Source organism: Cryptotermes secundus, unplaced genomic scaffold (genome assembly GCF_002891405.2).
Source record: "Cryptotermes secundus unplaced genomic scaffold, Csec_1.0 scaffold534, whole genome shotgun sequence".
NCBI classification, from domain to species: Eukaryota; Metazoa; Arthropoda; class Insecta; order Blattodea; family Kalotermitidae; genus Cryptotermes; species Cryptotermes secundus.
The window spans coordinates 39,539-52,445 of record NW_019739956.1 but is presented as its reverse complement, the minus strand read 5'-3'; the positions used below and the strand labels follow the sequence as shown (position 1 = coordinate 52,445).

Here is a 12,907-nt window from a genome sequence, read left to right as displayed (position 1 = left end):
TAAAGCTTCTGACTTGTATTTGGGACCCAGGTTCGAATCCGGTCTAGTTCACCGAAATTTTTCATGGTTCTCCTTCCGAATGAATGCCAGGGCTTTGTGTCTAAATATAAGTCGAATTTTCCTTCATCCTTTCCAGCTCCAACTACATGAGCTTTCCTCATTTTCGCCGAAGAGTCTGTGTAGTTGATACACGGCTGTTCAATAACCTACACAGTTTTTGCTGGAGACCGAAATAGCCCTACTACGAATTACTATCTTCTATATTAATAAACTACGGCTGTATTAATAAATAATATAAATTATTCTCTTCAAAATAATTAGGATTATAATGTTACTTATATAATTTAATAACTTTTGTATTGACTGAACACAAGTCACACACCGACATTTAACATTCCTCACGTGAAATTTGAGGGACTACTAAACTTTCAACCTATGAGTACACGAAAATGCTCTCGACGGACTTATGTTGCCCACTCTGTAAAACTCCATGGAGACATTCGACAAATCCGGCGCTCCTTGTCCGCGGCAAGCGGCTCCACGGCCATGAAATGATCTCATAAACAGTAGCACGTGACCCAATATGCCGCACTGCAGAGAAGCTAGGTTAGGTTAGGTTCATCCACACAGCTGCATGGGACTTGTTTAGGCAAAAGCGAAATTTTAATTCATAAAATCTACAAATTTTTCTGTATTTCAAGCACGCCTTCAGAAATGAATATGTAAGTTATATATAACTCTTTCTACTGGAATGTTTAGTGAAATGTGAAAAAATTAAATTAATAATAATTAGGCTCCATGATATGTATAAAGTTGCCGTCTTGTAGTGCACTCAATTTCACCTCTTACTTCACGACATGTTTCGGCAACATAGTGCCATCATCAGGTGCCCTAATTACGCTAATCTATTTCATTGCTTGCCTTTATAAAATTATTTAAAGAGTATTTAAAAAGAGCGTATTTGTCAACTGTAATAAATTTACACACACTAAAACTTGTTAAGATTATTCATCTTATGTGTCTTAATTAAAACTTTGTGGTTCTTCCACTGTGGGGGTCGTTTATCTTATATTCTATGTAAATAAATAATTTTATAAAGGCAAGCAATGAAATAGATTAGCGTAATTAGGGCACCTGATGATGGCATTATGTTGCCGAAACATGTCGTGAAGTAACAGGTGAAATTGAGTGCACTACAAGACGGCAACTGTATACATATCATGGAAGAAAATCAGTGCAACAGGACGCTAAAATACAACATTAATAATTACGTTTTAGAGAAAAGGAATTCTTAAAAAATCTAAAAGATTAATACAAATATTGAATTGTTTCATTCCTTTATTGCTGAAGTAAATATTTTAACTATCTGATTACAAAGTGGAACGAATATAAATAACCAAATAAACTGGCTCAAGTGACAAGGCTTATGACTTGTATTCGAGGTACACACACTTTCAAACTAGGCCAGGGCACCAATTGAAGCCTTTTCTTACTCTTCTTCTGTTCTCCCAGTGATATTCCAGTGAAACAGGCCACGATCATGTTATCCCAAAGCATTACAAGTTCACAGAAAAGTAAACCTCTAGAACCACAGAGAGCAATGTGGGATTGCTCAAACAATTTCAGATTAGTTTTTCAATATTCTATGGCAGAATTCAGTTAAAATATGTTACAATAACGCAAATGTTCCCGACTACATGCCTAAACTAAATCTACTGTCAAAATAATTGTTTGATGTGATATTACGTAGTTCTCATATCTCCGAATATCTAAATATCTATATTTACAAGCGATGTTCCGCCGTCCAGACGGACTGCTCTTTAGCTGAGTGTACAAGAAAGATGGCCGTGTTTGTGTCTACGATACAAATGGATTCATCTTGAATTACGGGCTGTAGCTTCTCCGCAGAAAATAAAGAGCTGAGACAAGAGAAACTGCGAGAGCAAGAGAGCACACTATAATCTCTGGTTGACAGATGATCCTGATTGCTCTTGTTGCTGGTTCTTTTTTGTTACATTTAGAAAATTGCAACCTAGCGTTGCATTTTCTTAATAGCTGAAGCCACAAGGAGCTTGTAACGTTTTTACTGTCTCCTCATGTATAGCAATATGCCACGGCAATACGAACTTAAGAGGAAATGTCTTTGGCCTTAACACTGCAGAACAAATTCCTGAGTTTCCCGTCCGATGCAGGAGGTATGTTGTAAATATACTGCACTAAATTTTTAACTTTCCAATGGAGCATCAATTCTGTATAAACTCAAGTTTCATTAAACCAAATATTGAATTATGTAACTTTATAATTATCTTGACAAAAGTTGAGTAATGACAAGAATGATTGTATAATTAACCGGGTTTATCAGCCACAAATATCATGGAAGTTCATAGGATACTCCATCTTGTTTCGCGTTGTGGATTAATTGTATAATGAACTCTGTCGCCAAATTTATTGATGAGCTGCTTAAATGATTACCCATATACGTGAAGTGACGTTCATTGTGAGAAAAATATTCTTATCATTAGTAAAAATATCATACAAATTTATCTGGCATTTTATACTTTATACAAGAAGTTCTGGGAAGATCTAATCCTCTATTTTTCATTGATAAGGCATGTACCGTGCAAAAGGCGAAAATTTATGGGTGCACACAGATGCACAGACAGCAAGGTAATCCCATAGGCCTCCTAACAGAAATTAGGAGGGAATGCACGGACAGAAACAGGGTGATCTCATAAGCCTAAAAAATTAGGGGGGATGCGCTGACAAATGGGCAAACACGAATACAGAGCCAGACAGGCAGCGAGGCGATCTCATACGCCTCTTTCAGTTTTTTCAAAATAAGGAAACTAAGCTAAAAGAACAATCCATAGCAAACGTAGAGTTAGCGGGTAGACCCGTCGCAAACAAACACGTCTCCATGGCAACGAATCAACACGCAACAGTGGAGATACTGTCGGAAGCGGCGTTTTTACGGCGGTCCATGCCGAGGAGTTACAAGCGGGTCGAAGCGAAGACTGATTGATGGTAAACCGCCAGTCGCAAAGTAGCTTTGACTTCGAATCTGACTTTGACTGAATTCAGTTGTTCGAGTTGTGGGATGTGTGCCAGACGGTAAGGATGTAAGCGGACAGTGCCAAAATCCGTTACCGGGAAAAGTTTAGAGAAGAGAGAGAGAAGACTGCGTGTGTTGAAGCCACAGTGACATTTGGAGTGTGTAATTCCGTGAGACTGGTATAGCTATTTGTAACTGAAACTTGTAAGTGGGTAATAAATCCAATTATCCAAAAACCCGTCAAGAGTTACTCATATATGTGATAATATCGTTCAGTATTCATTTTCTTTTGCTACTAAGAATTTTTCTGCAGTTACAGATCAAAAGTGTTGTAAGCTACGGTGTAAATGGAGTATGTTTGTAAATGTGGGTTATAGTTTCAAATGTGAATTGCTCTGAAGGCCGTGGATTACTACTGCAATACGGCTAATAGACTTGTGCCTTACCGTGAGTGTATCAAACCAATATGATGGTTGAAAACTACATATTATCTGCCTCTGTGGAGGCATCGTCGTTTGGAACGTGAAGTGTTAGAGGACGGAAATGCTCTCTCGGGGCCACGCTAGTTTTCACCTTCTCGTGACGCCGGGTCACCCAACAGTGTTACGTAGTCTCGAATATTGAAGCAAGTTTGTAACTGTGTAACTTGGAGGCCCACGTACATCATTCGTGAACATTTCCTTTTCTCATTCACGAGATTCACTGACATATTCTTATGACTATCTGTGTATTAAATTCCTCGTGCTAATATATTTAAAATATATAGTAAATCAATCAACAAATCAATAAAGAGTTAAGACAATGAACAATATATTTGTATATGTTACAAATATGCCGATCACGGTGGCTGAGCTGTCTAAGGCATGAACTGTATTCACTCGTTCGAACTCTGGAATCATGGGGTCGAATCCCAGTCAAGGCCTTGATGTCTGTGTGCGGGTTTATGCTGTGTTTGTGTTGTCCTGTGTAAGTAGTGATCTTACGACTGGCTGATCACTCATCCAAGGAGTACTACCGTCTGAGTAAAAAAGATTACGAAACTTAAGAAGAGGTCAGGGCGGAACAAAGAACTGTAGAGCCATGATGAATGAATGAACGTAAAAATATATATACATAGAACTCTCCAGTACAAGCAAATGTACCTGAGCCACGTACAATTTAAGTATAAATCACTGACGCTTCCTCCTTAACACTGTCAGATTGAATGAGTAAAATTTGTTTGAATAATCATCTTATCCTTGAAGAAGGCAGTCTTCTGGGATGTGGCACTGTGTAGATGTGGTGTTAACCGACGTTTCGAAGGAACTTATTGCCTCCATCTTCAGGGTAGAAGGAAAAATAAGAAATCCACAAGCGAAGAGACCGTGAGAACCGGTACAAGCGGTTTCCTTCAAACACGTAACAGACAGTCTGTGACACGCAGGCAGGGAGCGCGATCGTATATTCCCAACCGGGTGACTATAATTCAACCGGCTGGTTATATAAATTTCAATATGAGACAGCTGACTCACCGGATGAATGAGGCTGGTTCTGTCTGGCTTCCTCATCCTGACTCAGTGCCGTCTTGTAAGCCGTTGATACAGATTCGAACCCTGGACTACCTTTCGGTTCTGGTGGGTATGGGTCGCTTATGCTGTCCCTGTAAAAAGTCAGGCCTAAATCTCAGTTCATTTATGACGGTAGTCTTTGTATTATTCGAATCGAAATTGTTGTCATCAGTAACAAACGTGCATGTCCGAAAAATGATTTAAGACTTCGTACAGTAAGAAATGAGAAGGCTATAGGCTCTCATAATGTGTGGTGTTCAACACAACATCGTGTCCTCAATATTAATAAATACCCGTGTTGTTTTAGCGAATACTGATTTCTATCTAAAATGTATTATTTCTTTATATATTCGTATATGCAGGGAGTTGACAAATTAATGGAAACACTAAGAAATTGAGGAATATAATTTACTTGTGTTGACTATAATGAAAGAACTTCGGTTTGAGACACTTAATACTTTTCTTCCGTTTGTTTACTTTCTGTAGTGCTTGTGTCAGTGCATTAGTTACTGTGATGAGTGACAGCCCACGTGAAAGAATAGGAAAATATAAGATTTATTCGATTTTGAAACTGGACAGATCGTTGATGCACATTTAGCTGGGGCATCTGTGACAGTAACTGCCACATTAGTAGGGGTACCGAGAGCGACAGTTTCTAAGGCTGTGTCGGTATCACGAATCCTGGGATGACAACATCAGCGAAAAGGAACACTCACTCATGGAGCTGAGCCCTTCTTGAAAAGCTGTCAATTGTGCAGCTACTCAAGAATTTCCCAGACTTTTATGGAACCCGAAGGTTCATTACCGTGTTCACAAGAGCCCTCCATTGCTCCCTATTCTAAGCCAGATTAATACAATCCATATCATCCCATCTTATCTCCCTAAGCTCCATTTTAATATTTTCCGTCCATATCCGTCTTCGTCTTCCTAGTGGACTTTCTTTCTTTCTGGCTTTCCGACCCATATCCTATATGCATTTCTCTTCTCACCCATTCGTGCTACATGACCTGCCCACCGTATCCTTCTTGACTTGATCATTCTAATTTTACTTGGAGAAGAGTATAAGTTATGAAGCTCCTCATTATGCAGTTTTCTCCAACCTCCTCTCACTTCATCTCTTTATCCTCTACCTCTTTTTTTCTTGAGATTGAACCTCTCCTTACGAACTCTATGTGTTGTTTGTTTGCTCACTGCCAGTCTTTCCCTAACCTTTGTCACCACCAGTAAGTGGTCATTATCACAATCTGCTCCCCGTAAGAAGGGGTCAGGGNAGACGGAAATAGATCCAGTTTCCGAAACGTCGTATCCTCTATTACCTAGAATGCCGGACGATGGAAAAAGCCCCAAAACCCGAATAATATAATTATTTAATAGTTATAATTATGATTAAATGACACATACCAAAGATAAAATATAAATGAAAATAACACTTATACAAGAGATTACGAGACACTTGTAAAAACTCATACACCCGTGTGAAGGCGGCTTCGAATACCTCCACTGTGATCTTGCGAGTCGTAGGAGGCGACGAAAAGGGAAGTCTTAAATCTGAGACAGTAACCTATCTTAAGTGTAGGGTGCAATTCAGACCGCTTTAAAAAAAATGTATTAAGGCAAATCCAGTTTTCTGTTTGCTCTTTAAGTGGCATTAAAAGTAAATGAAAGAATGTAGTACATGTAAGATTTGAGGCTTTCACGGCGGTGACTATGAAGAAAGCAGTCTTCTGGGATTTTGCACCGTGTATATGTGGTGTTAACCGACGTTTCGGAGGAACGTATCGCCTCCATCTTCAGGGTAGAAGAAAAAATATATAAGAAATCTGCAAGCAAAGAGACCGTGAGAACCGGTAAAAGCTGCTGCTTTTACGTCTGCTTTTACCGGTTCTCACGGTCTCTTTGCTTGCAGATTTCTTATATATTTTTTTCTTCTACCCTGAAGATGGAGGCGATACGTTCCTCCGAAACGTCGGTTAACACCATATATACACGGTGCAAAATCCCAGAAGACTGCTTTCTTCAATATAGTACATACTGATTCGCCTCACAGAATGCATAAATTATTACACACGACGTTGGTAGATCTCTGGGACATGAAAGACGCAGAAATATTTAAGGCAACTAACTGCGTAGATATGTTGGGCTACAGAACAATTTGTGACTAGGTCTGCGGTCAGAAAATTTAGCATTTTAAGAGAACTCACGATATGAAAGAATAAATACGTCAGAATAAGTGTGGACTTAACGACAGCAGATGTCAAACTCCGAGCTCAGTCATTCCATGTAAACGCTGTGTTATTGCTTATCACCCCAGTAGTTTTCTTAGGTACCGCAAATAGGTCCAATTACACTAATGAGTTCCTCTACAGAGAAAACCTTGGCTGAGTAAACGAAGTTGAGACCACTCGCCATTCATATGTTACATTCCAGGAGAAAAATGGGGCAATCTCCGTGGAATTTGTGCGACGTGGGGAGTTTCACTTTGGGGCACACGTAGCGACTCGCTCATCCTCGAGACAAATCGCTGACGTTCAACATCCGTCTTAGATGTTTTGTTCGCCCAGTCCTGCTCTTTCCAAGCTTAATTTTGCTTCGAATTGTTTTATTTTCTTCAGTTCGTTTTTGTTTCTCCTTATCTACCCCCCCCCCCTTTACAGCCATTTGGCCTAGTTTCTTTGGTCGTGTCAAGTTTAAACTATGAGACGAGAAAGTTCAAACATGAGGTCGATCACATATATACATCAGTTCAATGTATTCCTCTATTAAATATTTTCGCGTGTAAGGTGGTACGCGTGACGAAAATTACGGGTTCTATTTCGGACGATTGGGTGCACTTTTATTGCAAATTCTCTTGATAATATTTAAATACAGCGCTATCGCTGATTTACACACACACTGGTCCCCTCTTGGTATCATAAACAAAACGCAGGAACTCCAAGTCTTATACATGAATGAAACCTTCTAATCACTCTTTAAGTTTTCTACGAACTTCTACCGAGAACTCAGAACTGAACTGTAGCGACGTTTTTTTTAAAGAAAACACTTTTTCATGGGCCTCATGGAAAACACAGCTTCCACTAATGGAATGTGTTTACCGAACCATTACATAGCAACGGTCGCGACGTGGAGCCCATAGAAAACAGTCTCTCTATTGTTGCGATTTGTGTACCAAGAAGTTGCCTAGCAACGCTCTGGCCATTCTGCTGGTTTCTTACATTTTCCTTCATTTTGTGTAAAGTCTGATGACTTTATAAGTTTAATTTAGACTTTAAATTAAATTCTTAAGAAAATTTGTCCCCTTACTATGCATTATTCTGCTGTTTCTTCACGCTTTCCTTCATTTTGAGTAATGTCTGATGACTTCTACTACCTCCAGTCCGTTTCGTCTCTTCATTTTTGCCAGTTAGTGTACATTTGCATGGACTGGAAGACTCATTGAAACAAAAAACATGTACATATATGAAGCATGTTTATAATGATGATGAGTGCTTATTTTATTTTAATTAATTGAAACAATTTTGCTTAGAATGTTCGTTTGTAATTAATTATCTACTCTTTATATGATAAGAATGAAAACCATGGCCTTACTTGGGACCAAACCCCCCTCAATTTAATTTTTTCTATGTCGTGTTAAAGGCTCTGATCATAGAGCTTCGAAGTTTTCTGGCAAACTTGTTTGGGGAAAACTACTGAATCATAAAAAGAATTCTTGGCGAAGGCTCTAAGCCCTTGCTCCTAATTCCGCTACTTTCACTGCCATGACGCAAAAGCTTCCCCTTGTGCTGATGTTCACTCATTTCGGAGCTGCGAGACGAAGTGGCGGAGAAGAAACAAAACTTGTTACGTCATCTTGCTAGAGAACATCAGCCCCCTTTGTCAGCATTTGGAGGATTAGTGTCTGTTAATTTTACAGACAACTTCGCGAAATATATTGTGTTTTACACTCTTCTGGGATTTTCTTTGTTTTGTCCATAGCATTTCTGGTCTATAAGAAACTTTTTCGTCCCATTATCTCACGAGAAGCTTGTCTGCCCTATTTCAGAGTGTTCCATAAAAGTGTCTCTTCGAGAATTGATTAAGAAACAAAAGGAGATTTTGCATCATAATTTAGACAAAAACTTTGTTCTGCAGAATATAAATTACCCAGAACTTCACTCAGGGTAACTTCAGTTTCAGTGCTATGAATTTGGGAGTATCAACAGCAGAAATAAATTCTGATTGCAATAAGAAAACCTTGCGCATTAATTATAGAATTATTTAAATTGAATTTATTGCTTCAGTTTTGTGATTACCTATGATTAGTACAATTATAAAATGCACCTAATATAATTTATTACCAAGACCCAAAATCTTATTATCATCTATTCTTTGTGCATGTTCAACCTGACACATACACTCATCAATCAACTTGCCACAGCCTAGGATCGACTTTGTAACATAACAGGTTTATTTCTTACTCTTTGATCTTAGGATAAACGTAATATTTCTTGCAGTTCCATTCGGTTCCATTCAGAAAAATCTAAGATCTGGAATGCCTCAATAAATACAGTGATTGGCTATAGTCTTTTCTCTGTCAAGTTCACTTCTAGGGGCCCATCCAGACTTCTACCTGTTTTTTTTTCATTGGCGCTACAGCCCTCATTTGAGCCTAGGCCTACCTCCATGAAACTCTCCGTTTCACTTCGGTTTTACTAGATCTTAGATATACGGTAGGAGTCCTTGGGCGGGTGATCAGCTCGTCGCAAGGTCTCTACCTATACACAAACACAGAAAAACGCACACCAACCTCCATCCCTTGAGTGGGATTCGAACCCACGATCCCGGCTTCCAAGAGAGCGAAAACAATGCATGCCTTAGACCGCTCGGCTACCGTGGCCGGCTTCTGTCTATTAGATGTAGGGAATTATTCCTCCGGTAGTAAAGCGGACAGGAAATTGAGTTAAATACTTCACTAATATAACGCCTAGTTAAGAATTCTCCACTCGTGAGTACACTTTGTTGGCTTTGTTCTAAATTAAAAACAGGGACAAATATTCTCTCTTCATCTTTCGATATGACGCAGAGATATTAAGGAATCATATTAGCTCCGTTCCCATTCTAGATGATTTACAGTGGCTAAGGTGAAGTCAAAGTCACATTGCGACTGACGGTCGGTCAGTCAGTCAGTCAGTAAGTCTTGGTTCCGAGCCTCATCTGGAGCTCATGACCAGATATTTATTACTGTTCGACAGTTACGGTCTTGTTTCTGTGGGGCGCCCTCTCTGACAAGCGGACGGGTCTGTCTTTTGTATATGCTGCTGGTCCTTGCCAGGGCAGTCTTTCTCGGGTTTGAGTTCCTTGGGACGCGCGACCTATTTTACTGTCTCAGATTTGAGACTTCCCTTTTCGTTGCCTCCTACGACTAGCAGGGTCATGGTGGAGGTATTTGACCCCGCCTCCACACGGGTCTAGCTAAGGTCATGACAATTTTCACTGCGGCGGCCCGGATTCGATCTCGGGTCTGGTCAAGTGGGATTTGTGGTGGACAAAGTGGCGCTGGGGCAGGTTTTTTTTCCGAATACTTCGGTTTCCCCTGAAAATCTTCATTCCACCAATTGCTCCACAATCACCCTCATCTATCATCTGGGGCTGGTACAATAGGCCAGAAGTGGCCTATCATGACACACTCATGACAAATTAGCTACTAAATAGTACTGTCTAGGGACTTTCAACCTTACAGTAGAGCTACATGAATTTCCTAAGGCTAGTCAAGAAGCTCCTGCTTTTTCGGAACCCGAAACTTCAACCACTCTGACGTATTGTGTCTGGATAGAATTCAAAGACTCAGTTATCATCATGAGGCACTGTTTTTTCTAACATGTCTGAACAAATTACTCCTCTCTTCAGCTGTTTACCATCGTAACACTGAACGAACGAAACGCTTACCATAACCACAAAATAAAACCAATCCGGAAGATTATCTGGCGCTAAGTTCCTGAATTAGGCAGCCACGTCGCACATCGCCAGTATCAAACATTTGCTGCACAATCCAGTGTTTAAGTTGCAAGGTTTGTAATTCTGTCGCTCTCTTCAGAGCCCAATAACACATTAAGTACCAACACCCTTCCCCTATTTAGGCCAAGTGTTCAGTCATTCATTCATCGATGGCTCTATAGACATTTGTTGGGCCCTGGCCCCTTCTTCAGTTTCGTAATCTTATTACACAGACGGTAGGACTCTTTGGACGAGTGACCAATCTGTCGTAAGGCCTCTACCTACACACAGGACAACATAAACAGAATAAACGCACACAAACATCCATGCCTCGAATAGGATTCGAACCCACGATCCCAGCGTCCGAGCGAGCGAAGGCAGTTCATGACTTACGAGTACACCGCGCGGGTACTGTGATCGGCTGTTTGTTCCACGTGTACCAACGTAAAAATAAGATGAATATATTCATAACAACTCCTCACACGGAATTTTAAGAACTTATCCCATCTACTCACCAATCCGAGGACATGTCAGTTTAAGGCTGGGGCCCCAGGAGCGCACAAAATACGTCCGTTGTAAATATAAACAGGAGAGGCGAATGCTACGCTGTCTTCTGGCTCCATTGCAGACAAGAAACTATGCACCGCATTCTGCAACTGTGTGAAGTCCTCAGCAACGTCCGTCATAAAGTACGTTCGTTGCAACAGACGTATTTCGTGCGCTCGTGTGACCCCAGCCTAAAATGAAAAAGCTATGGCGCACTACCAGCTGTATACTTGTATATATCAGTTAAACGTAAACATTTATTTGCATCCCCTGCTTCCTTTTAACTTCCTGCACTACTTCCGCGCAATTATAAAGCTAATTATGAATGTCATACATAATGGTAGTCCGCACTGAACGGGCAATTTGTATCGTGTTACATGCAACTGAAAGCACTGGCTGCTGGTAACGACCAGTTCTTTAATAGGACATGATGCAGTGGAGTGGGACCTCTGGTAATGCATAAAGCACCTAATCATTTTGATCCGTCGGGGAAGCGTCAGTCTACCTGGCGTGTTCGTGATATCACTGTGCCATAATCAGTAACGTATATTTGGGTGCAATTCAATTATTCTCCGCTCGTATCCATATTTCTGCGAAGAAGGGGAAAGAGTTACAATTATGTACGTAATCTAATTGACAGAAGGAGCTGTAAAAACTCTTTCCTGTAACCTACAGAAATAAATCTAATACATTTTTTTCCTTGGCACTACAGCCCCAGTGGGCCTAGGCCTACCTCCATGAACTTCTCCGTTCACTTCGGTTTTTCTAGATCCTACACATTTGGTAGGACTCCTTGGGCGGGTGATCAGCTCGTCGCAAGGCCTCTACCTGTACACAAACACAGAAAAACGCACACACACAAACTAATCATCAATGCCCTGAGGGGGATTCGAACCCACGATCCCGGTTTCCAAGCGAGCGAAGACAGTACATGCCTTAGACCGCTCGACTACCGTGACCGGCAAATCTAATACATTACGAAAGGAAAATAATACATACCTGAAGGACAAATTACAGAGGCCTTGCGACGAGCTGATTACTCGTCCAGGGAGTCCTACTGACTGTCTTACATTACGTAACTGAAGTGAAACGAAGCTTTTTCACGGATGCCCTGTGCAAGAAGTGGGAGCAACAGGAATACAGACAGACAGATAGAGATGAACAAAGTACACAGATGATTGCGTAATTATAAAATGTGGTTGGTCTTCGAAACCACTGAACTGTTTCGATTTTCGGTGCTGGAATCCCATGCCAAATACACGTAGTTGTTCGGATAATTTTATTTTGAATTCTACCAGAACAGGGTACTAACCTCGGTCTACATGGAACTCAAAATTTCATAAAGCTCTCATTTCTCAAACGAATTTTGTCAAGATATAAATACAAATCTTGATGAATATTTCATTAAACACAAGGAAATAGCAAAGTTTGTGATTCTAGGGTGTGCAACAGCAGTAGTCTGATTAGGCAGTAACTGCAATAACTAGGCATAAAAGCCAATACATTTGCAACATCTCAAATAAACAAAAAGAAAATGTCGGACGCCAACTGTGTACACGCTTCCAATCCTTTAACTTTGCTACATCCACATATACTCGTATTATGAGTTGGATATTCTTATTTATTTTTATGGAAGGAAAATTGAAGCCCAAAATGGCCTGACAAGTCGAAGTGACATGCTAGAAGGAAACATGGACAGTGCTCAAGGATATGCAAACCTGACAGCCTGTGATACTTATGTATAAGAAGGACAGTTAGTGAGAGTTTCCATGGAAAGACCGACTCCTCCTTC

General features: G+C 40.3%; 1 protein-coding gene across 1 annotated transcript in view; it reads right to left on the bottom strand.

Annotated features, from left to right (window-relative positions):
• LOC111872149 (acetylcholine receptor subunit beta-like 2) overlaps positions 1-12,907 on the bottom strand; it is an 89,241-nt gene that overhangs the window by 47,165 nt on the left and 29,169 nt on the right. The window contains exon 9 of the mRNA XM_023865741.2: positions 4,564-4,691. Within this exon, the coding sequence (XP_023721509.1) occupies positions 4,564-4,691 (128 nt within the window). The remainder of the gene's footprint in view (positions 1-4,563; positions 4,692-12,907) is intronic.